The sequence below is a fragment of the Myxine glutinosa genome, chromosome 1, assembly GCF_964187855.1.
Source record: "Myxine glutinosa chromosome 1, kmMyxGlut1.1, whole genome shotgun sequence".
Taxonomy (NCBI): Eukaryota; Metazoa; Chordata; class Myxini; order Myxiniformes; family Myxinidae; genus Myxine; species Myxine glutinosa.
In genome coordinates this window covers 225,590,712-225,617,569 of record NC_136261.1, presented here as the reverse complement: position 1 = coordinate 225,617,569, position 26,858 = coordinate 225,590,712, and the positions used below count along the sequence as shown (strand labels likewise).

At 43.7% G+C, this 26,858-nt stretch overlaps 1 protein-coding gene across 1 annotated transcript in view; it reads right to left on the bottom strand.

The window, feature by feature from the left end:
* Window positions 1-26,858, bottom strand: part of LOC137413837 (RNA-binding protein FXR1-like) — an 83,871-nt gene that overhangs the window by 45,349 nt on the left and 11,664 nt on the right. The window contains exon 2 of the mRNA XM_068099268.2: window positions 2,583-2,635. Coding sequence (XP_067955369.2) covers window positions 2,583-2,635 — 53 coding nt within the window. The remainder of the gene's footprint in view (window positions 1-2,582; window positions 2,636-26,858) is intronic.

Below are 26,858 nucleotides of genomic sequence, written 5' to 3'. Positions count from 1 at the left end.
CATAATTGTAGCTAAGCATGGACAATCTCAAGGTTACAAGTCCATCTCCAGAGACCTTGATGTTCCTGTGTCCACCGTACGCAATGTTATCAGGAAGTTTAATGCCCATGGCACTGTAGCCAACCTTCCTGGACGTGACCTCAAGAGAAAACCTGATCGAAGATTGCAGCAAAGGATTGTTCGAATGATGGAGAAAGCACCTCAATCAACTGCCAAACAGATTCAAGCTGACTTTCAGACACAAGGTACGACAGTTTCAACTTGCACCATCCGTCACCAACTCAATGAAAGGGGGTTCTATGGTAGGAGACCCAGGAGGGCCCCACTGCTGAGAGGGAGACATAAGAAAGCCTGACTTGGAGTTTGCCAAAATACACCTGAACAAGTCAAAATCCTTTTGGGAGTTCTGTGGACAGATGAGACAAAATTAGAGCTTTTTGGTAAAGCACATCATCTCTGTTTACAGAAAACAAAATGAGGCCTTCAAAGAAACGAACACCTTCCCTACAGTCAAACATGGAGGAGGTTCAGTGATGTTTTGGGGTTGCTGTGTTGCCTCTGGCACTGGGTGTCTTGAATGTGATGTGTACATGGCATCATGAAATCAGGAGATTACCAAGGCATTTTGAAGTGCAATGTTCAACCCAGTGTGTCAGAAAACTGGGTCTCCGTCGAAAAACATGGGTCTTGCAGCAAGACAATGACCCCAGACACACTTCAAAAAGCACCCAGGAATGGTTCAAAACAAAACGTTGGACTGTTTTGAAGTGGCCAGCAATGATTCCAGATCTAAATCCCATTGAACACCTATGGGGAGACCCGAAAACAGCAGTTGGGAGAAGGCACCCTTCAAATCTGGGAGAACTGGAGCAGTTTGCACAAGAAGAGTGGGCCAAACTGTCAGTAGATCGGTGTAGGAAGCTCATTCATGGCTCTAGGAAGTGCTTGACTGCAGTTATTTTGTCCAAAGGCTGTGCTACCAAATATTAAGTCGAGGGTGTCAATAATTTTGTCAATACCATTTGTTTTAATCTTCTGATTTAAAAGGATATATGAAACTCTGAATCAAACACAAAAGTTCTGTAATATTAACAGTGAAATAAAGAATTGTGGAGACCAAATACTTTTGTCAATTTCAACTTATTTTTCGAGAAAATTGTGAGTTATTTGAAAAAAGTGCAATGGTGCCAATATTTTTGGCCACGACTGTACATGCCTCTTAGATATTTCATCATTGTCAACACCCAAAATGCCTGACTTGCTCATACATAGACTAGAAACTGCCCACAGTTCAACTGACATTTGCCAATTGACAATCCTCATACATGAAGTCAATCTTTATGACGCATGCTCGTACCTTATATTACATGCAATCATTGGATTGCAAGTTGCATTTGCCAATACTGCTCCACTCATTTATCAGTCACAAAAACATAGTTACATGTAATATCCGAACAAAATAAACAAGCATGGCATGACACGTGTTCATTGTGTATTCGTTCATTTGGCATCACAATGCCACAACACGAGCCAATATGCCTGACTTCAGTTTTTTCACTCAAGTAAGCTCAATTAACTAAATTAGTCTTTTTTTCTTTTTTTTTCACCTTTACAGCCTTCATTTTCTTGTTTCATTAATTTGACATGATTCACGAGTTGTATTAGCTGACATATTTTTGTTTGTGTTAGAGGCAATATTTCAGCTATGATGCAGGATGGCGTCAACCTTTCGAATGTGTTTCTTGTCAGTCAAAGTCGGTCAGTCTGTGTGCCACGTCTTCAACGTCCTCACAATGTTCACCAATCTCCGCAATGTTTCATATGAAGGGCAATGTCCCCCCACAACTTCCATCACAAGCTGATGAATCTCTCATCTAGAGGTTTTCCCAACAAAATCATGGATCCCATGTTTAAAGATATGTCTGTGTGAAAAAGGGCCGCCCATATATTATGAAATGCTCAGGTGGGTGGCCAGGCGGTTGGCCCAACATTGCAGATCACTGTGGGATGAGGGAAGGTGGGGGATGTCTAAAATTACTCACGAATGTGTTAGCGTAATCTATGGATGGGCCAAAATTCCATTGCAATGCTCCCTGGTCTACCGTTCAACTGGAAATATTATAGCAGCGCCTATACATTACTGCCATCATGCAAAGAAATCTGGGATTACGATAAAGCACATTGACATTTAAAAGATGCAAGCAGTTTGGCACAGCAACCTAATACATGAAAGTCTTGAAATGGCCGTTGTACTTTTCTGCTCAGATTAAATAAAACAGAAAACTCCGAATGCAAATGTCCGAATTTCATGTATTTTTTTCAGGAGCTGTCTTTAAACAAATGGTTTTCCTTAACATGTTAGTAATCCTTAAAATTTTGTGGTTGCAATCGAGACAAACATATGCAGACATTTATTTTCATACTTCATAAGAAAAAGTCTGGTCAGAATAAGACTCAACGAGTTGACCAATTATTTTAGAACGTGACATTCAAACCCCGTTTTGTTTTATCTCACATATCAAGTGCTTGTTTTGTCCAAATACAAGTGGCAAGGTAATAACAATAGCAAATTCACCACATACTTGTTCTCAAAAGCCACGGTCAGTCTTTCATCCTCAACATCCTTCACAAAAGCCTGGAAAAGAGTTAAAATGCTGTTAATGATAATAGATAGAAACTTTTTCTCTAACCGTTATTAATTCAAAGATCAATATTAAGATTTCATTTCAAAAGAAAGAAATATCAACACTTTGCTGCAGCAACATGGCTTTACAATTCACCAGCAATATGAGCCTTAACTAAAAAGAGTACAATCACATTGAATTGGTCGTTTGGTCTTATAGATTTTTATAAGATTTGTTTCATTCTCCACTAGTTGGTGGGGGCTTAATTATCATGGCTGTTCACACTTAGCAAGTGTTGGGAGTGTGGGATGCCAAAAACCATTCTAACATCAGTCGAAGGAGGCAGTCATCCTGAAGTGCACTGGAATAGGCTGCTTGAGAGTCTTTTATTTTTCCTAATCACATTATTTACATCATAATAAAAACAACGACAAGAAAGTGCTCTCAAGAAAAAATCTCGACACACTCAATACAGACATCTTATACAAGGCAATTCAACCAAAAACTACAAAGGAATAAAAATCTGGGTTTTCTCAAATAAAATATCTGACGGTCAGATTTTTGGGACTGCCACTGGTAAGGTGTAACCCAGTGCTACCTGCTGCATGGTCGGGTTGTCAGTGACTAAACCGACACCCCTTACTGGCTTTGCTCGTGGGGAAGGTGACTGCGACATCCTGCCAGGACCAAAGACAACAACACCTGGCCAAGGGTGGATGAGCTCCAATAGGGAGACAACGGCCATCTAGTAAGGAGATGGTATCTCCAAAAAAAAACACCCATCCGGTTTGGACCGGTTCAAGTCATCCAAAAGATTTAACTAGATCTGGTATTCACAGAATACTTACCCTGCGCAGTCAACTTGGTGCGAGCCAACTCTTCTGTTTTTGAAGTTGTTTTTTTCTTTTCTTCTTTGATCAAATATGACTGCCAGACCATGTGAGCGATTATATCATAAATTTATATTCTCCAATAGAATTGTTGCATAGATCATGCTCAATAAATTTTAAACTGATCAGACATAGCATTGTCCCTGTGCAATTATGATGTCATAATTACGACACCAAATTAGGTCATCGTTAACAACACCTATTCCCCATGCGGAGTTCTTTACAATGAGCCATGTTTCAATTTCTCCATGGAGTGGTTTTGGAGATATATAGGTGTAACGTTTTTCAGTTTTTCTAAGATGGTGCCTGTACCACGTGACCTATGATGTCATAATTATCATTATAACAGGAGAAGATGTTCCTATGGTACAAATTTCGTGTCCATCAGACTTGCAGTTGCAGAGGAATTTATTTTTTTCATACTGATCAGATCAAGCATTGTACTTGTCGAATTATGCCGTCATAATGAAGGTTCCGATGACATCATCATCAATATATCTAATTCCCCATTGGAAGTACTTGACAATGAGCCAGGTTAAAAAAATTCCCATTGAGCGGTTTTGGAGATACAGATGTGTAAGATTTTTCAAGATGGCGTCCATACCATGTGACTTATGATGTCATAATTATGAATAAAATAATTCTACAGGCGGAGGCACTCCAAAAATAACATTTAGTGTCAATCGGACCAACAGTTGCCGAGAAAATTTATTTTTAAAATGCAGACACGTACGCCATACGTACGCACGAACATACGCAACCGAATGCCTAACCCTGCTTTTCGCTTTGAGCACAGGATAAAAATGGAACGTGCTGCTTCCTTGCTTGAAAAGGATAGAGCACAGGCAATCTCCATCGGTTGGCATCCATGGGGAGGAGGAAATTCCTCCCGAGGAAATGCCCCGTTGAGTACGGTGAGAAAAACGGTGCCATTGTTGTGACATTGCTGGTATCCAGAGTATCCCAGGAAGTGACGGCACTTTCCCAAGCTCAGTGGCTGTGTTTAGTGTTTGTCTCATCTGTGTGTGTGTTTGTCTCGTGTGTGTGTGTGTGTGTCTGTGTGTCTGTGTGTGTGTATGTATGTGTGTGTGTCTGTCTGTGTCTGTGTCTGTGTCTGTGTCTGTGTCTGTGTCTGTGTCTGTGTCTGTGTCTGTGTCTGTGTCTGTGTCTGTGTCTGTGTCTGTGTCTGTGCTCCATTACAAGTTTTATTAGGAGCCCAAGTATTTCTTTAAAAAGGGATGTCAAACAAAAAAACAACCTGACAACACAATACCTTTGGCAAATTTGGCTGCCGAGGCATAAAAATGCAAGAATTTATGGATGGAGTTGTATTAGCAGATCAGAGCTTAAAATAATAATAATAAAATTACATGACAACTAAGGTTTCTATCAAACATCAAATATTCTAAGCAGTAACACCTAGAGTTCAGAGAAGGCACAATGAGACAGACACACATTCAAATTTAGCACTTTTGAACTGGTATAACTGCAAGCTCACAAAAAGCTATTTTTCCTTGTTGAAATTGGCATGAGTGGATTGGTTGCTATGAACGCCATCTTCGTTGCAAATTAATGATTCACAGGATATGGTCAAAAGTGTTAAATTTATAATCGCAAAAACCAAACTTTTATTTATAAGCAAATAGCAGGGGTACCCGGCGTTGGCCGGTGCTGGTACAATCCTGCTGGGGATTTTGAAGAAAGTAAATTTTGTTTTGCACCCACTAAGGAATGAGGTCGGGATCATTTAATATTACCTTTCACTTTATGCAAAGGCTTAGGCACTATATAGCAAATAAAAAATAAAAAAAACACTTCAAAAAACATTTGCCTACAACACTGATGAATTGGCACTATGATGAACCTCTGAAAGTTTGACGAAGATCTATTCGGACATCACAGAAAATGATGACAGACAAAAACAGCTCTCATAACATAGATAAGCTAGTACGTATTACCCATAGAAATTCATAAACTTCCTAATGTCGAAAAATGCTCAATTTAGATTGGCCATGACAGCCATTCATAAACACATTATTTAACAGAGACAATTGTCCTTCGCAAACTTGAAGCGCCATAAAAGAACAACAGCTCAGCTCAGCGAAACAACGTTATGCAAAACTTCAGGCTAAACAGCAAAGTAAATAAATAAATAACCAAAAATGCAGTACTGTACAGTGTACACGCAAGTTTCCTTTTTCATCTTTTTTTTTTTCTTCCTTTCTTTTGGCTTCTCCCATTTTACTTGAGGGTCACCACAATGCTGATTGATCACCCTTTTCCATCTCCTGTCAGCCACCCATTCTTCTTGCAATGACACAACTACTAAATCTCTTGGCACCGCATCCTTCCAACTGGTCGTAGGCCTTCCTCTTCTCTTTCTTCCTGGCAGTCGCATCTCCATCACTTGCCTCACCACACATCTCTCTTTCATCAAATGACCAAACCAATTTAGTCTATTCTCGGCTACTTTCTTTGATGATTCCACAATCTTCACTGACCCCTTGATGTCTAATGGCTCTAATATTGTCCTTTCTTGTCACTTCACACATCTATCTCAGTATCGGCATCTCATTTGTATCCAGTTTCTGGTTCTATTTTTTTTGATGTTGCCCAGGATTCCACACTATACAACAAAGTTGGTTTCGGACTGTCTCGTAAATTCTTCCTTTCAGTTTCAGCGGTACTTTTTTTTTTATCACACAACACTCCACTGCACTGCACTTCCTCCAATTATTCCAACCAGAAGTAATCCGTTGCTTAATTTCCATTCCCATCTTCAGCGACCGCTGAACCCAGGTACTTGAAACTACCCACTTCCTCTGGATCTTCACCCATATTATTTGCACCTTTACCCCAATCCTCTACCCTAGGCTGACAATCCATATTGTTACGGTTTTTAGAACCTTCACTAGTAAATTTTAGTAAATGTATTCCTTATAAATGTTTCCCCTGTAAATATCCCCCTCAATTGACTGGTTAAAGATCGCACCCTAGTTAGTCCATGAACAACACATAGCGAACCATAGGCCCTCTTCGTAGTTATTTCATTATTATGTGTTTCAGTTAAGGACCTGTTCCTAATAGTTGAATCTGCGTTGCATTAATCAAATAAGATAGGCCCCATTCCGTCCATTTTGCTCTCCGTCTCCAAATTGTGGTACTTCGTTGCCAGCAGCGTTCGCTGCCATTACGCACATGGTCAAGCCGGAGAAGAAGGGGGGCGGAGCGCCGAGACCGAGGTGTGGCCCTTTCGGCGAGCCAACCAGGGCTGAGATGAGCTCGGTGGCGGGCATGGTTTCGGAGGAGCGCGTAGTGATCTTGGCTCGCGTTATAAAAGAGCGCGCGAAGAGCCCTTGGACGGACTTCTTTCGACAGGCTCCTCTTGGAAGAACTGCGCGGGGGACGTCTCTGGCACAAGAACCATACGGCGGCGCTCTTGAACAGGACTTGCGTGCACACGGCAGTGGCGAAAGAACTCTACGGCGGCGATCATTGCAAAGGCGTTATAAGAGAACCTTGGAGAGGGTGCGTTTGGCAAAGCCATTCATTTATTACGTACGGAGCATCCCAGTCCCCCCGCTATACGTAAGGTCCGCTCGCGGTTGAACGATACGCGCGAAGCTGCCTGCCGGGTTTTCGCCCGCAGGACCGGAGCCTGGCTCCATCGCCTGGACCATCCACCTGGACCTTCCACCCTACAAGCTACAATCCCCGTGTGTGTATGTTTGTCTGGGGTCGTAATAGAAGACTGTTTTAAGGCTTGCCCTGTGTCTTCTTCTTCTTCTGTATATTTTTTTTTTTTTTTTTTTTTTTTTTGTATACAAGATCGAGGCTCGTGAAAGAGCGAACATTAATCACACAGAAAGACAAACAGACACATAAAACAAATAACATCGGGAGCGGTAGACAAGATGGGGAGAGAGGGGGAAGGACACAAACACAACATTTGAGAGCAGGGACCGAGAGACATGGAGACATCGAGAGATCTGTGGGAGGGAGAGGGCTTTGGGGGGGAGGCATGTGAAGGGGGGGGGGGGGGTGGGAGAGGTATAAACATATGGACACTGCCAGGATTTCCAGGAAAGAAGTTGGAATTTCAAACAAGGTGGATCTGGGGTGAATTAGTGGGGGTAGAAAAGATCAAGGTTATGGATGGGGGAAGATAAGAGATGGTGGTGAACAGCTGTTTTAAAGACCTGTATGGAGGAGAGGGTTTGAAGGGAGTGTGGGAGTTTGTTCCACAGGCGGGAGAAAAGAGGAATGAAAGAGTGAAGGCGATCAGAGAGCCGAGATTTCGGCAGTTTAACCATCAGAGGGTTGCTGGCAGATCTTGTGCGACCTGTAGGAATATTTGGGGGACAGAGCACAGAGAGAGCTGGGGGAGCAAGGCCGGAGAGGAGTCGGTAGAAGACAGAAAGACCACCGACCTGCCTGCGGTGAGTGAGTGAAAGGCCCTCAGAGATAGCTTCATCGCGGGAGATTCCAATGATTTTGAAAGCTTTGGATTCAACAGCGTGAAGCCGAGCCAGGTGTGAGGCAGGAGCACCAGCCCATAGTGGAGAACAGTATTCCATTGAGCTGCGGATGAAAGCCTTGTATGTGGTGAGGAGCTCAGGTGTGCCGAGGAAGGACTTCGCATGACGGAGGATGCCCAGTCGGCGACTGGCTTTGGAGGCCAGCTTGGAAATGTGGTTTTCCCAAGAAAGATCATGGCAGATAGTGAGACCCAAAAGCTTGAGCGACAGAACTTCTTGGAGAGGATTGTTGAGAAAGTAGATGGGAGGGTTGTCCAGTCGATCTTTTCGGAGAGACATAGTAAAAGAGTGAGATTCATCAGGATTGAAAGACATGTTCCACTTGTTTGACCAGTCTGTGATTTTGTCCAGGTCTTCAGAGAGTGAGGAGGCTGCAGACTGCCGATCTGAGGGAAGAGGAATGGAGCGGCAGAGAGTGGAGTCATCAGCAAAGAGATAGAGAGGATTTTCCAGAGAGTCAGAGAGATCATTGATAAAGACCAGAAAAAGCACAGGGCCCAGCACACTTCCTTGGGGAACTCCAGCCTGAACAGGAAGGGGAGATGAGAGAAATCCATTCAGGGCCACACGTTGACTACGACCAGAGAGGAAGTCCGCAAGCCATGCATGGAGATTTCCATGGATACCATAGGAAGAGAGTTTGGTGAGCAGAGCTGGGTGCCAGACCGTATCAAAGGCCCGTGATATGTCAAGGGAGACAGCTCTGATTTCCTGTTTGGCATTGAGGACCTCCATCCATTGTTGAGACAGCAGAAGCAGCATGTCCAGAGTAGAGTGACCTGGTCTGAAACCAAATTGATGATCAGAGATCAAGCCATTGGAGAAGAGGAAAGATTTCATATCCGAAGCAATGATGGATTCCATGACTTTGCTGATAATTGGGAGCAGGCTGATTGGTCTGTAGTTGCAAGGATCTGTTTTTGCACCTTTTTTGTGTAAAGCGGTAATGTTAGCTGATTTCCAGGATGCTGGCAGATGACCTTGAGCAAAAGATAGGGTGAAAAGAACAGAGAGAGGGTGAGATATAGCGGCAGAGCAGGATTTTAGGACCCGTGGGCTGATGCCGTCTGGTCCAGTTGCAGAATCAGAGTCGAGGTTTGACAAAAACTCCTCCACCTTGTCAGAAGAGAAGGACACAGAGTCCAGGAGCAGTTGGGTTCGACTGGGAAAGGTGGGAACAGAGAGAGATGGGTTTGGGACTAAGGATTTTGAGGCGAACACAGAGTTGAGGCATTCGGCTTTGTCACGTGCGATGTCAACTGTGTGGTCATTTGAGGTAAGGGAGGGGATGGAGGGGGAACAAACACCAGAAACGGATTTGACCAGACGCCACCAGGATTTGGAGGAAGGAGACAGGTTTGAGAGTTCATTCTTGAGTGAGGAGAGATAGTGCTTCCTGGCACTCCTGAGGGTAGACACACACTTGTTCCGAGCTTGGTGGAAGGAACTGAGATTGCCTTCAGTTGGATTAGCCTTCCAAGAGGCAAAGGCAAGTTGTTTCAGGGCAACTGCCTCACCACAAGATTCAGTGTACCATGGACGGGAGGAAGGGTAAGACAATTGAAGGCGAGATGGGATAAATCTGTGCATGAGAGAGATCAGTTTGCTTTGGAAGAATTCCCAGGAAGAATTGATGTCAGAGGCAGTGGAGATGGGAGACCAATCCAGACGATTGATAGCTGCTTGAAGACCGTCCCAGTCGGCCTGAGTGAAATGCCAGACTCGTCGACGCTGAGGGGGCTCTCTGAGAATGGCCAGAGAGATGTCCACTTTGACAAGCACATGATCAGAAGAACCGATTGGAGCAGAAGAAGAGCAGCAGACATTAGCAGGGAAGTTTGTCATAACCAAGTCTAGAAGAGAAGATACTCCATTGGCTGAGATCCGGGTCGGGAAATTGACAGATTGTGTCAATCCCAGTGAGTCACAGAAGTCCTTTGCTGAGGTGCCATGACTGGTGAGAGAGGAACCCACACCCAACCAGGTGGCATGATGACAGTTGAAGTCACCACATATGAGGAAGAGAGAGTTGGGATGAGTGGATAGAAGTTGGTCCATGTTGTCAGACAGTGAAATGTAGATGGAGTCATCACTGTTTGGGGGACGGTACAGAACACATATGAACAAAAGGTGGGAGCGGAGAGGAAGCCGTAACCAGAGGTACTCCTGCGGGTGAGGAGGAAAGAGGGCAGTGCAAGGAGAGTGAGGAAGAGAGTTTTTGACAAAGATAGCCACCCCACCACCAGGCCGAGGCTCAGGTCTATCATACCGGAGGAGGGAGTAACCAGGAAGAGATATTAAGGAATCAGAGACATCTTGAAGGAGGAAAGTCTCTGTTAAGCAGATCAAGTCTGGATTGTCAGAAGCAACCTGTATGGAGAGATCAGTCAGGTTTGAGCGAAGGCCCCGGATGTTTGAGGTCCATACCGTTAATGAAGAGAGAGGGGGAGCATCGGGTACAGGACAGGGGAGGGGAGGAGTAGGGTAAGATGAAGGATGAGAGGGGGAGGTAGGGAGAGCAGTTGATAGTGTGTCAGATGTTGCAGAAGAGTTCCAAGAAAGGGAAGGATGAGGAGGATGAAAGGTTTGATGGTGAAGGGATGAGGCACAGTGAGGGGTTGTTTGAGGGGGGGCAGAGGAAAGTAGAAGGTTTGGGGGGGTGGAGGTATGAGATAGAAGGGAGACGAAGTGGGGAGGAGGCAGCTTGGAGGAGGAGGGGGGAGGAGGGAGAATTGGAGAGGAATGGTATGGGGGTAGAATTGAATGGGAAGGAATGGGGGGGAGTTTTGAAGGGGAGGAGTGAGGGGGGAGTTTAGGAGGGGAGGGGCAAGGGGGGAGTTTTGGAGGGAAGGGGCAAGGGGGAAGTTTAGAAGTGGAGGGGCAATGGGGGAGTTTAGGAGTGTAGGGGCAAGGGGGGGATTTGGAGGGGAGGGGCAAGGGGGGAGTTTAGGAGGGGAAGGGCAAGGGGGGAGATCAGGAGTGGAGGGGCAAGGGGGGGGATTAGGAGGGGAGGGGCAAAGGGGGAGTTTAGGAGGGGAAGGGCAAGGGGGGAGTTCAGGAGTGGAGGGGCAAGGGGGGAGTTTAAGAGTGGAGGGGCAAGGGGGTAGTTTAGGAGTGTAGGTGCAAGGGGGGGGATTTGGATGGGAGGGGCAAGAGGGGAGTTTAGAAAGTGGATGATTAATGAAAGACGAACATTGATAACAAATTGGGTTTGTTGTGATTTTCAAGTTAGCAATCCGATTCAGAACGATGGAGGAGGGATGGAATGAATGTGAATTTAGACCATGTAGTGAGGGAGACGTATAAGATATTGAATTTCTTTTTTTTGAAGTGGAATGAGTTGGAGAGGAAATTGAGAAAAGCCTTTTAAATAGGAAGAAAAACAGCGTGTTGTAATATACCACTGAATAAAACACAGAAGGGGAAAGGTTAAACATATTTAAATAATATTTAAACAGAACTGTGAACAATCTTATATGCACAAAAATACCAACGGGGGGAGAGCCGAGAGGGACCACCACGAGTCACGTGAACAGGGCAAACGGTGGATGGCAAGGAGATAATGGGGGGGCGGGGCGAACAGCACACCTGGACAGAAAATACAGGATGAGACAACAGTACACGTGGAGAAAAGAAAATAAATGTTTTTGTTTTTTTTGTTTTTTTTTGGGGGGGGGGGGGGGGGGTGGGGATTTAGAACGTTAGACAGAGTATTATGTTCGGGGTAGAAGGGAAAAAACCAAGAGCCAAGCAAAACACGCTTAAGTTAACAAAACACCGACGGGGGTACAACTACAAGGCCACACACGAGGAGCAGAACACGATTAATTAATTACGAGTTACAGGAAATTCAAACCAAAACTAACTATAATCAAACAATATCACATGGACGATAAAATAACGAGTTGAAATTTGACAATCTATCTGGGGAAATGGGGGGGAAACACGTGGTCGAAGAACGAACGAACGAATAAGAATGAATAAACGAATGAGCACAGAGAAGGTAATGTCTTTTTTTTTTGTTTTTTTGAGTTGAGATTTACATAAGGAAGTAGGCTTTGGGGTGGAAAGACTGCGAAAACAGAGAACGAAAGTTATTGGATCACAAATGACGGACCGCTGAGAGAAAAACAAAGCCTCAAGGTTGTACAGTGTACACTGTACAAGGCCTCAAGACGACACGAATTAACACGATTTTCAATACAGGTATGAAAGATTTGCACCGAAAATCTTTGTCGGGACAATATACGTACATACACCATAAAATAAATACAGTTTTAACGAAAATACTAAATGGGAACAATTACTTAACTTCGATTTCGATGGAGAGCGTGTGGAGCTGCGAAAAAACGAACCCTCGCCAGCAAGACCGGAAACGGAAGTCAAAATTGCTTTCGTTTCTCCTTTGGTTTCTTTGGTTTTGTAAATAATTAATAAATGTCTGTTATTTCTTACCCTTTTGGTTTCATTCTTCCCCGATCGCTTTAGTCTTTTCTTTCGATTGAATACCTGTGGCACGATTTGGCCAACGCTCGGAATCGGGTTTAGTATCTTGATAACGGCTCGAACCGCGGATTGCTAAACCGCTCGGCAAATACCATCTTGTCCGTGGTTCGAGCGGTACTTGTCTCCCTGTTTTGCGGAGGGATTGATAAAGGTATTCGGGAGAACACCTGGACCAATAACCCTGATCAATTCCACCCCGCAAAAGAGCGTTACAAGTACCAGGACCAGAGACGGCCAGCTTAACAGGCCAAGGGGATTAACCCCCCCTTGCTAAGGTGAGTGCCGTCTCTGAGATCCATAACAATATATTGAATCTTTGGTTGACTGATCGTCATACCTCTATCTTCCAGCGCTTTTCTCGATTTCTCTGGATACTTAGACATATTCTCCTCATCCCCACCACATAGCACAATGTCATCTGCAAATACCATGGACCATGGCACTTCCTGTCTTACTTACTAAATTCGAACACCCATGTGAATCAGGAAGAGGAAGGGGCTAAATACTGATCCTTGATGCAATCCAACTTCAAAACTCTCATTCTCTCCAACACTGTTTCTTACTCTCGTCTGACACTCCTTAGTCCTTATACATGTCCTATAATAGTCGTAAATACTTCTTAGGAACTCCATAAATTCTTGCACATCTCTGGACTTCCTTCCTACACACCTGGTCATAAGCCTTCTCTATATCAGTAAATACAAACCATGTTGTTTTGACCTTCACAGTCTTTTTCTTCTTTTGTGTGATTTTGTGGAAACTTGTCATTTAATATCTAGTAATGAGAGCCATTTGATTGCAACATCAGTGGCCCTGGATCTAGAATATAAAAGGAGCTCGGTCTCGGCATGCCTGCATGTGTGTAACCATGTGCCCGTCAACAAATAGGGGATTTATACGTCATAGTATGCTCACCATAAATTCTGATCGCCATCTTTTTATCAATCAGATGCTAGGCAACCTGAAAACTACGACATAGTTAAGTAAGGTGACGATAGGTGGGCCAGTTTCAATCTATATTTTAAAACAAAAAGTCTTCCTCCATCTTCTTCTTCACTTATAATAATGGTAATCCCGTCTCATTCAATCCCGTTTCTCATATCGATTAGATTCAGAAAAGCACGTGCCATATATATTCAATACTTTTTCTTTCAACATTTCCATTTTATTCATATAACAGTAATATATTGTCCTATCAAACAGTATTTCTGATTATATACTGTCTTTTAAAGCATCACAAAGCAGGTCGCTCCACTTGCAACACAGGTGAGAAAAGGAGCTGCATTTATTCACACGATTTTTAAAGGGTGAAAGTTAATTTTTATTTATTTTCTCTGAAAACCTGTCGGTCAAAACACAATACCTCTATTTATTATGCAAGCAAAAATGGCAGAAATATCCTCTTCCCCTCTGCACTGTATTCTCGATACGTTAGGGGTGGCAGACTGATGCAACATGGTGCTTCATGAAGGGGAAGAGGCATAGGACCTCAAATCTTTGGTCAGAATCCCATCACTGGTTCACAGGTTATCGTGGTAAAATAATTTTTACCTGACATGACCTCTGGCCTTTGACCCCAAAATCTAATCAGTTCATCTTTACCTCATCATACATACCAGCCCCAACTTTGACTAAGATCCCTTTAGCCGTTCTCAAGTTATCATGGTAACGAAAACCTATCACGGACAGACAGATGGACAGACAACCTGAAAACATAATGCCTCCAGCGACTGTGTCGGCGGAGGCATAAAAAGAAGACCGAGGAGACAAAAAAAATGGGGGAATCGATTTTTTTTTTTGGGGGATGAAAATTAAATACATTTTAAAACTAGAACGGCACTTGGTAGAGCGCATATCTCTGCCAGCCTGAACAGTTTACATTTTGTATCCCACTGATGGGCCAGATCCGGATCTGAACATGAACCAAAATCTAATCAGCTCAATCTTGTCAGCTACCCAACGCATCCACTTCGTTTTGGCATAACTCACCCATAACCTTTTGAGATATTGTGCTATACATAATTTTTAGCCCTCGCTCTCAAAGGTGAAGAATCACTTAAGAATTACAAAAGAAATCTCGTTTCTGGATTCGGATCTTCACCAAAAGCGAATGAATTCGTCCTTGTCCCACACCCAACCTGTCCACCAAGTTTCGGCTGAATCAGTCGATACCTTTTTGAGATATCGTGGAATATATCGCTTTTGGCCCCATCTCTCAATGGTGAAGAATCACTTTTGAAATCCTAATATCTGGATCTGTATTTTCCCCAAAATGTAATCAATTCATCCTTTTGCTACACACCCAAACTGTCCAGAAAATTTTGTCCAAATTCATCCACAACCATTTGACATTCTGCTCATAGACAGAAAACGGAGAGGGGTGAAAACATAACCTCGGTCCACTTTTGGTGACGGAGGCATAAAAAAAAAAATGTAGCTGGGCGTTAATGTACCAAGTTTTAAAATAACATTTTGTTATTTGCACCATCGAGTGTCTAAGTGCTGTGGAGAGTAATTCCACAGATGGTCCAGTTTCTTCTCACATCCAGTAAGTGTTCACAGATTCGTTTTGTTACATATTTGTTACATCAACCCGTCTTCACCCAGTCTCCCTAATGTAGTGTTTGTTACAGTGTGAAGGTGATAAAATTTGGTGGAAGTGCAATCACAGTGGTTAGGAGCTACCGGATCCTTCATGAAGACTTAAAAGATGACACCGGATCGAGCACGACACATTCATAGACACACATCTTCAGCAACCTCCTCGCAAAAGACCGAAAATAATAATTGCATTTACAATGATAAATAATCATGATAAGCAGAGAAAAGAGCATTCGTTTTTCAGAGAAACAGGTTGTTACAGAATCATCCTGACACAGTGTATATTTTACCACAACCACCTCACTTCTTTTAAACATGACAATAATGTGAAATTCGCTTGTTGAAGGACAATTATAATCGGACATTGAACCAGGAACTTTTACATCTTCACAAAAGGTCAACCAGTCGTAGCACCCCTCCGAATAATGAAGAGTTCAGTTCAACAGTCGCATCATCCTGCCTCAAGGTACAAAAAGCAAATCCCTCCCCACATCATCTCCAGGCTGCAGCACATCCATCATTGCAGTCTAGGCATAATCTAGACAAGTTGGTAAAAACATGGTCACCATGGTTCACCCTCAAGTTCATTTTGTGTTGGCCATTGCGTACGATGCTGCTGACTGTTGGCCATTGCGTACGATGCTGCTGATAGTGTTGTGTAATATCAGGATGTGGAACAGTCTTCTGGACTTCATACAATTCGAGTGGAGCCTGTTCCAAACTGCTTCAGTTGAAACTTGATTGCTCTATTTTCCAGGTCATGCTGATGAAACGTGGCCACTTTTGACACTGGTGATAAGAAAATAATCATTACGAGGGGGTTGTAACCTAGGGAGACCTGAATAAGGTACCTCCATTAACTGTGCAGTCTGAAGGAACCTTTCCAGTGGCCGAGAAAAGACTGTCAGATGATGCATACGAATTAAAAGCCATTCCCAAATTGCCTGACACCACCTTGATGGCAAAAATGATCGAGGGATGTTGGCATTGGCTGCAAGTGGACATACATGATGATTCTATGGGAGATATCATTAATGCAGGCAAATTTCCAGGATCGCTCAGTTGTCGTGACAATAACATTATTTGCAAGTCTAATTGCAAGTACTGCAACTCTAATTTCCTGATTCAGTTTCTTTCCACAAAATACTGTTTGAATACACATGAATAATAATTTTTCTGGGCTGCAAATCTATTTCACCATTCAGCAGTTACTGCTTATCTTTTTGTACGAGGCATATGTATTACTTGACCATGTCAACCCCGTTTTGATATCTCTGAATGTTATGTCACTCAAGCTTTTGGGTCTCACTATCTGCCATGATCTTTCCTGGGAAAAGTACATTTCCAAGCTGGCCTCCAAAGCCAGTCACCGAATGGGCATCCTCCGCCATGCAGAGTCCTTTCTGGGCTCTTCGCCACATACAAGGCTTTCATCCGCAGCTCTATGGAATACTGCTCTCCCCTCTCGGCTGGTGCTCCTGCCTCACACCTAGCTCGGCTTCACGCAGTTGAAACCAAAGCATTCAGAATCATTGGAATCTCCCGTGATGAAGCTGATTCTGAGGGTCTGTCTTTCTTTGTCCTCTCTCTTTTCTTTCCTTCCTTCCTTCCTCTTCCTTCCCCTTCCCCTTCCTCTTCCTCTTCCTCTTCCTCTTCCTCTTCCTCTCTCTCTCTCTCTCATGGTGGTTTTTCTGTCTTCTACTGACTCCTCTCCGGCCTTGCTCTCCCTGCTCCGTCTGTGCTCTGCCGCCCTCTGCCGCCCTCTCCCCCCCCCCCCCCCCCAAATATTCCTGCAGGAGGCACAAGATCTGCCAGCAACTCTCTTCTGGTGAAACTGCCAAAATCAAGAATCTCTGCTCACCTTCACTCTTTCCTTCCTCTTTTATCCCACCTCTGGAACAAACTCCCACACTCTCTTCAACCCCTCTCCTTCCTCCAGGTCTTTAAAACAGCTGTTCACCACCATCCCATATCTTCCCCCATCCAAAACCTTGATCTTTTCTACCTCCATTAAAACAACCCAAATTCGCCTCTTTCAATCCCCAACTTCTTTCCTGAAATTCCGAGCAGCGAAATGCCTAGTGGTGTTCATTTGCTTTATGCTGTGGACCACTGTACCCCTCCCTTCTCCCCAGCCCTCCCACTTCCAGAGATCTACCGACGTCCCTGTTCTCCACTGTTGTGCTTGTGTGCTTCCCTCTCTCTCCCCCTCTTATTTCCCACTCCCTTCATTGTATGTTTTATGTGTCTGTGCATGTCTTCATGTTCAATGTGTTTCCTCTTACACAAGCCTCGATTCTGTATAAATATATATATATATATATATATATATATATATATATATATATATATACATATATATACATATATATATATATATATATATATATATATATACATATATACATATATACATAATATATATATATATATATACATATATACATAATATATACATATATATATATATATATATATATATATATATATATATATATATATATATATATATATATATATATATATATATATATATTGTTGCGGTTTTAGAACCCTCACTTTGTAAATAATTCTTGTAAATATTCCATTATTAAAAGGTTAAAGGTCGCACCCTTAATTAGTCCATATGCAACACGTAGGCCACCATAGGAACTTTAGTTATTTCATTAGTATGTGTTTTAGATAAGGCCGTGTTCCCAATAGTTGAAACTGCGTTGCATTAATCAAATAAGATAGGCCCCATTCGCTCATTTTCCAGTCGCTCTCTCCAGGCGACGCCATTATGCGCCCCTACAGACGGTGCCTTGTCCCTCCCAATTCTATTACGCGCCTTTTGTTAGCAGCGTTCGCTGCCTCGCTGAGCTTCCGCCCAAGCTACGCCATTAACCATGCGGTCGGCCCGAGGAAAAAGGGGGCGGAAGCAAGGCGTGGGCCTGTCAACTCGCCGTCAAGGGCGGAGCCGGTAAGCCCTTACCAGCCAACCAGGGCTGAGGTGAGCTCGCTGGCGGGCGTGGTTTCCAAGCGCGCGCATTGATCTTGAAGCGCGTTATATAAGGGCCAGCGTGAGCGGCGGAGCCGGTAAGCCCTTACCAGCCAACCAGGGCTGAGGTGAGCTCGCTGGCGGGCGTGGTTTCCAAGCGCGCGCATTGATCTTGAAGCGCGTTATATAAGGGCCAGCGTGAGCCTTTTTAGAAGTCAACTCGGGTTGGAGACGGCGCTTGGTGGGGTCTGGCTGAGAGACGAAGCTGCGCAGAGCTCTTTGACGAACTGCTTCGAAAAGCCCTTGTTGAACTTGCGAGAGAGAGAGAGAGAGAGACTTTTGACTTTTGAAGTCCTTTTATTATCAAAATAATACAAAAAAATGTATTTATATCTTTACACCAACCATAAATACATGAAAAAGCAATGAAACGAAAAGGTTACAGAAGTATCACGGCACACAATTTGCCAAAATAAACCATTAACTTTATACAACCCACAAAAATATTACCAGTTGGTTCTCACGAACCTCACACACCCCTTCATGACACCAAATATTGGTGAATTCATCAAGATTGTTTGCATCCTTATAGAAACAAAACTCTAGTTTAAGTCTTGCTGACACGAGGGCATTGAAAAACACCATTACATTGCATTCCCCGGCAGGTTTACCGTTCAATTTCTCCCTTCTTGAGAGATATATTGCCAGCTTGGCTGTTGCGACAAGAAACCTCATTAATATATTTTCTTTGCTTGACTTGGCATTAAAGCCGAAAATAAAAGAACGCAACGAGAAAACAACCTTCATTCTGTGTACCACAAGATTAAACCACCGAAACAACGGAACCAATCTCACACAATTAATGAAGGCGTGGAACACGTCCTCCGTACCTATGCAGAATGGGCAACATGTGGATGTAGGAGAGAAATGGTTGATTAACTTATTGGAGGGGACTATCCAGTGGATCAGTCTCCATTGGAGATCACCAGATCTTTTACTTACGAGCTTGCTATACATGGAGTTCCATACAGGTTCAGAGGGGGGTCCCACAGGCAACAGTCTCTTCCACCGGATTACTCCATTTAGCGGCGTATCCCCCAGCAGTAACTTGACACATGACTTGACACAGCAGTAACCCCAGCAGTAGCTCTTTACTGCTAGTCTCTTGAAAGGGGCTTATCCCCATGCTAACCGGGGGTAAGTCTTCCAACTTGAAGTGCACCAGTAACCCAGGAAAAACCCACTCATCGTGCAATGGTTCGAGCTCGTGGGACCAGCATACTCTCAGCCGTACCCCTATTCGTATCACCTCTCTCAACACTTTTGCAGTCACTCTTTCGGACCGAATTCCTGCTAGCTCGGCTACTTCTCGAGCTGATTTCCACCCGCAACCTGAAACTTGCCGGAGGTGCCATACTTTTGTGATGCCGGCAATTATGAAATGCTGGCAGAGGTCCCTACTTTTGGGTATGTTTGGGAAAAGCCGATTGCAGAACAGAGGCTCTTGTGCAAACATATGGATGTCGTAGTTGTCTTCTTGACGGCACACTGTGAGGTTCTGCCAAGCATTCAACACACTCTGATAAAAAACAGGAAGAGGAGATGTGTCAACTTGTTGAAGCAGGACCAAGAAACATTCGAGGCTATATCCCAGCCCGCCAGCTTGCCGCAAAATGTGGGTGGCCAAAACATGGTTTGGTAATTGCTCTTTCACCAAAAGTTTTTGCACAGAGCATAGCCGAAAGGCCATTATACGGCTCCTGATGTCGACCATACTCTGGCCACCCTCGGCCAATGGACGGCATACAACGTTTGGCCGTAACCAGTGATGCCCTCCCCAAAAGAACTCCAACAGTTGCCTTTGCACTTCCTTCACCAAGCCTTCTGGTGGTTGCAGGCAGATGAATCTGTGCCACAAGAAGGAGGCGCCGAGGTTCTTGACTACCAAAACTCAGCCCTTATACGAAAGGTGAGGCAGGGCTCTCCTCCATCTACTCAATCTCTTTTTTACGCGTTCAGCAACACCTTCCCAGTTTTTCTGGCCGTACTGTGGGGATCCAAGGAACACTCCAAGGTAGCGAACACCTTCATCCACCCACTTTAAACTTGCAGGAAGGTGTATTGGCGGGTCTTGCGCCATTCTAGATGCACTGTCCCTGACAGAGGGAACCCATAGCACTTTGCTCTTTTCCCAGTTGCACTTCAACGAGGAAGCTAAACCAAACAAATGTAGGCACTTAGCTAGAGCTGCAATGTCGTTATTGTTTTTAACAATGATTGCAACATCATCAGCATATGCCGATACGACAACTGGAGGATGATCAGGAGATATACTCATTCCAGAAACGTTATTCCTTAGTAACACGAGAAGTGATTCCATTACAAGGGTGAACAGTAAGCCGGAGACAGGGCAACCTTGCCTTACCCCCCCTTTGAACCTGTATGGGAGAACAAAGCTCATTGTTCACCTTAACTAAACTGAATATATTGTTGTACAATAAAGCAATATAAGTTCTGAAATTATCTCCAAATCCACAGGCTTCAAGCACATGATTCAAAAAGACATGATCGATGCTATCAAAAGCCTTTTCTAAATCAAGAAAAATTATACCAAAGTCATTCTGCACACAGTTGCCATCTATGAGATCTCTAATGAAAAATATGTTATCATACATAGATCTACCTGGAATACAATAACTCTGATCAGGGTGAACCAAATCGCAAATTACCCTTTTAGCTCGATTCGCCAAAACTTTTAAAAGGATTTTATAATCAGTGCATAGTAGAGAAACAGGTCTCCAATTCTTCATGTGTCGCAAATCACCAGCCTTTGGAAGAAGGGACATCACCGCTCTTCTCAAACTTAAAGGCAATTCTCCATGAGTCAGTGATGATTCAAGAACATGCATCAGTTCTGGACCTAATAGTTCCCAAAATTCCACATAAAATTCAGCCGGCAGACCATCGATTCCAGGGGCTCTTCCCGAGTCCATTCCAGCCAGGGCTTGCGTTAACTCCTCGAGCGTAATTGGCGAGTCCATATCCAGCCGCTGGGACTCAGTTAACGAGGATAGGTGAGAGGTTAAAAGTCTCATTGTTTCATCACAAACAACCTGTTTTGAAAACAGTTTGGAAAAGAAGTCTTGAACACATAACCGTCTGTCTCTGGGATTTACAACAACAGCTCCGCCAGGATTAATTACAGAAAAAAATGCTCTTGGGTGCTTTACTGACAGAGTCCAGACGAAAAAAAGCTTTACTAGGGGTATCTAAAACCTTTAAGTTCTTAACCCTTAGTCTGAGCAACAACCCTGCTGCTTTCTCCTTATTAACTCTCTCAGCTGAGTCTTCTTTTCTAGTAATAACTGGAAGTTTCTTGCATTATTATTTTTAGCAAGTTTACCTTCGAGCTGTACAATGTCAGCTTCCAAACAAGTCATTGTTATATTCTTAACATTTGTAATGTTTGCTCTAAACTGTTGGCAAAACACCCGAATCTGGGCTTTCGTATTGTCCCACCAAAGATTAACTGAAGAAAAAGAGGGCTTTCTTTGGATTTGATTATAGCTGGGCGGCTTAGCTAAAAAAATTCGGATCGATTGTGCCTTTTCCCTTAAAAGCATGAAACTTGGCACATGGCTAGAATACCCGAAAAGAAAGATTTTTAGTCCAGGGGGCATCCCCAATTTCACCCCATATGGCGGCCATCTTGAAATCCAAGATGGCCGTCATACAAGACCTATTTTGATGAATATCTCCATAATTAGAACAGATATCAAAATGGTTGAAGTGCCTATACCTACATTTTTAGGGTCTAGGAATCCAATGGCAACATAAAATATTCAATAGTATATGGCAGCCATCTTGAAATCCAAGATGGCCGCCATAACAGACCTGTTTTGATGAATATCTCCATAATTAGAACAGCTATCTAAATGGTTGCAGTGCCTACACCTACATTTTTAGGGTCTAGGAATCCAATGGTAACATAAAATATTAAGCAGCATGTGGCGGCCATATGAAAATATTAATTTTGCATAGTATCATGCAAACTGGGAAAGCACATAAATACTCTTACCAGGTTGGCATTCTTCTGTGATTTAAAGCGTCTATGAAAATAATTATTTTTTTAACGCTGATGCCAATTTTCTGGGTCAATGATCACAAGGTGTGCTCATTACGCCTTTGTGCGCTCATTGAGGGAGGCTGACTTTGAAATGTACTTAGATGCTTTATGGGAGCTTCTTCCGTGGTTCTTTGCTCTTGACCATACGCACTATGCAAGATGGGTCACAGTCCATTTGCGTGATATGATGGACTTGCACAAGACACACCCTAAAGTTCTGGATAATTTCCGAGCTGGCATGTTCACGGTACAAAAGACCCAACGCAAATTTTCTTCAATTGCTACAGATCATGCACATGAACAGAACAATGCACGTATCAAGGGAGATGGAGGAGCTGTGGGTCTGCTGGACAATGCCCATGCTCTGCAAAGAGGTCCAGAGGTTGCAGGTCCAGAGGTCTCAAGGGTGATTGATGAGTTTGAGACTGCACAGGAGCAACATGAAAGCAAAGCGCCATCACTGCATCATGATCAGAATAAAAGCACCCAGATGACCTTTGACAAACATGTCAGATCACTTGTATCAGTTATCGAGGAGCTAGGTAATCCATTTCTTGAAGAAACCGCTGACCTTTTGGTCCTTGACACAAAGGATATAGCAAGTGCATCAGTCGTACAAAGTGTGAAAGACGTGCAGAAAGTGGGAAAGGAGGCTCTGGAGTCATTTGTGCAAGAGAGGCTGATTGAACGCTCAAAGCCTTTGAATGATGTCGTCCCGCGCAAAAAGTTACCTCTGTTTGGCAGCTCATCAGTAACAGACCAGCTGACAGATAAACACAAGGTAGCCTCATTGAAGAGTGATGTTCAACTGTTTTCTCGCCTCTATATTGCCTGTCAAACCCGCGAGGGAAACCTGGATGAATTTTTCCGTCATGAAAATCAATCTTTCCCTCCATCTCTGTCCAAGGATGGGAAGCTTCGACCTGGTACAAAGAGCGACCTTTTGGACTGCTTAGAGGAACTTTCACCATCAAGCACACAGATGCCAGAGGTGACGTGTCATACTTGACGGGGCAGTAATTGTTCAAAAGCTAAAGCCCGATGTTGGCACAGTCAAAACATTTGGCGAATATGCCGAAAAGGTCTTCATCCCATTTGTTTTCTCACAGTACAAATCTGCAACCCGACTTGATCTGGTGTGGGACCGTTACCTACCCGACAGCCTTAAGAGCATGACCCGTGAAAAGCGTGGCAAGGGGGTTCGCCGACGAGTAGATACCTCAGTTGCAATTCCTGGACAGTGGCAGAACTTTCTTCGAGTTGATGAAAACAAGCGTGAACTCTTCAGCTTCCTTTCCAATGAAACAATTAAATCATTTGAAGACAAGCGCAAGGAGCTAGTTGTCACACTTGATACAGAGGTTCTTACTGCTCCACCACGCATTGATCTAGAATCACTCTCCCCGTGCACTCAGGAAGAGGCAGATGGTCGGATGTTCCTACATGCTGCTGATGCAACACAGAGAGGGCATAGTAAGGTCCTCATACAAACTGTGGACACAGATGTTGTCGTGCTTGCAGTGATGATATGGTTACAATTTGGGACAGGCAAGAACATGCGATTTATCTCTGCACATGATATAGCCACAGCTCTTGGCCCTGAGAAATCTAAAGCCCTCCCCATGTTTCATGCACTAACAGGGTGTGACACTTCTTCAGCGTTTAATGGGCATGGAAAGGTAACTGCATGGAATGTGTGGGAATCATTCCCTGAGCTCACAGAGGTACTAGCAGAAATTTGCCACCAGAGCACAGAGATAACTGAAACCTGCATGAACGTCATTGAGAGATTTGTTATTCTGTTGTATGATCGCACAAGTACTGCTACTGACATTAACATTGTACGAAAGAAACTGTTTGCAAAGAAGGGCAGACCTGTGGAATCAATTCCACCAACACATGATGCCCTTGTGCAGCACGTAAAGCGGGCAGTATACCGAGGCGCACTATGCTGGGGACAAGCATTGCATGCTAAGCCTGATCTACCAAGCCCCACTGAATGGGGTTGGCAAAAAACGTCTGCTGGCCAGTTCAAACCAATATGGACAACACTTCCAGAGGCTGCAAAGATCTGCAATGAACTTGTTAAGTATGGGTGCAAAAAAGGATGTACTGGTCGTTGCCGGTGTAAGAAAGCTGCACTTCCCTGTATTTCTCTCTGCGCATGTGATGGAGAATGCAGCAAAGACTAGAAAACCACAAGATGGCACAGTTACAGTCTGCGATGTCATAGACACACTTAATCACTGAAGAATGCCAACCTGTTAAGAGTATTTATATGCATTCCCAGTATGCATGATACTATTCAAAATTAATATTTTCATATGACTGCTTAATATTTTATGTTACCATTGGATTCCTAGACCCTAAAAATGTAGGTGTAGGCACTGCAACCATTTAGATAAAAAACCACCTTTTAGAGGCCATTTTTCCCCGCAAGCGGGGGTTGGCCTTTTTCGGGAACTGTGGTTGTTGTTGTTTTTCGGTCCCCTTTTTGAAGCAATGTTTTACGGCCGGATGCCCTTCCTGACGCCAACCCTTTTTGCCGCCTTTAACGACAAGCAGGGAATTACCAGTGAACTGGTACTCAATTTGCCGACCTCGGAAGGATGACAGGCTGAGTCAACCCCCCTGGCGTTAATTCAGCGATTGACCGGGATTCGAACCCAGGATCCTAGGATCCTAAGCCGGCACCCTAGCCGCTAGCCCAACACCAGGGACTGCAACCAGTTACTGCAACCATTTAGATAGCTGTTCTAATTATGGAGATATTCATCAAAACAGGTCTTGTATGATGGCCATCTTGAATTTCAAGATGGCCGCCATATAGGGTGAAATTGGAGATGCCCCCTGGACTAAAAATCTTTCTTTTGGGGTATTCTAGCCATGTGCCAAGTTTCATGCTTTTAAGGGAAAAGGCACAATTCATCAGTTAAGCAGCCCCACTATTAGCCCAGAAAACTTGGAAGGCTTCTTTAAATAGACCATCTTCTAGAAGACTGGTATTAAATTTCCAGTATGCACTTTTATTTATTGACTGAGGAAAAAGAAACCCCATGGTTACTAAATGATGGTCTGAGAATATTGACGGAAAATAATCTGGAGAGACTATAGCGTTTCTAAAAAGTGAGTTTATATACCATCGGTCGAGTCTCGCAAAGGACACTCTTCCTCTGGTGATACGGCTCCAGGTAAACTGAGGTTCATTGGGGAAAAGTACCCTCCATACATCTAGCAAACCAACCCGAGAAAGGAAAAGGGATAAATCAATACATGATTTGGGATGAGGTTCTGCCGAGTTCCTGTCCATTACAGGTTCAAAGGTACAGTTGAAATCACCCCCGATACACACACACATTGGTTTAGATCAACTGTCTGCAGGTGATTAATCACAGACGCAAAGAAAGCTTTCCGTTCTGTGCTCTCACTTGGTGCGTACACATTGAATAATGTGAAATGGAAATTATTAACCTCCAGTTCAAGAGAGCTGAATCGGCCTTTAATGATCTCCTGGAAGAGGATTGACTCAGGTACTAGCCCTGGTCGAAGTACGAAAGCAACACCTGCCGAAAGGGAAGACAGGTTGCTAAAAAAGCACTGACCCCCAAAAACGCGACACCAATCACATTCTACGTTTTGGGTGATGTGCGTTTCCTGCAATAAAAGTACATCGACATTTTTGCGCCGAAACAAACTTTGCACTTGAGTTTGGCGGTTTGGGTTTGCACCTCCACCGTTAATGTTCAAGGTGCCAAAGGTAATTTGCTTCATTCTTTATCAAAAGGCTTGATTGGGTGTTGCGAAATCTCAAGACTGGCTTTTGTAATAATTTTCCTAAGTCGGTGAAATTGTGATCTTGTTAGTGGAAATTATTTGCCCTTTCTTGTTATTTCCTTTGCTGATTGAATAAATGGACCTAAATCAGGAAATGTATCCCTGATAACTACATTCCGCTGTCTGTAGGTTTCATTCAGAAAGGAGAGTACGAGTTGAGGAGATATCATTGGCTGACTCAACTGAGACTGAGACAACTCGGGCACCTCGTCATCCTCATCAGATTCCGACAAGTCTGACAAGGTCCCTCCAGGATCGAGGATGTCGGCCTCCGTGGTCACTATGGGAATTGTCAGTATCTCTGGGGATTCGCTGGAGAGCTCCACTGTGCGATCCACGATGCCATGGTGATATTTGTGCTCGTCAGAAGTTGAAGCCTCGGTTTCATCCTCTTGTGGAGCACAATCTACCGAATCGATGAGCGACTCGGTAACACAGTTTTGAATCTGCATCGGTAGAGCAGCACTGTAGAGGGATGAGTCAGTCACTGTCTGCTCGTTCACAGTGACTGATGTCAATGATCGTAATGGTTCGTTCGAGGGTTTATCAACGTATTCAGCGTTGCAACTTATTTCACCCATATAGCAATTGGCGTCCACAGAGTTTGTACACAAACTTTCAGACATATTATCCTCAATTGCAGCACCCGATTCACCATCCTTTTTTTCAAACCCGATGGAAGCATGAGGAACACATTGAGGTGTGTGTTCAGCTACACTGGCCTTCTCCAATACCACCTTTTTTGGATTACTGGTAGAA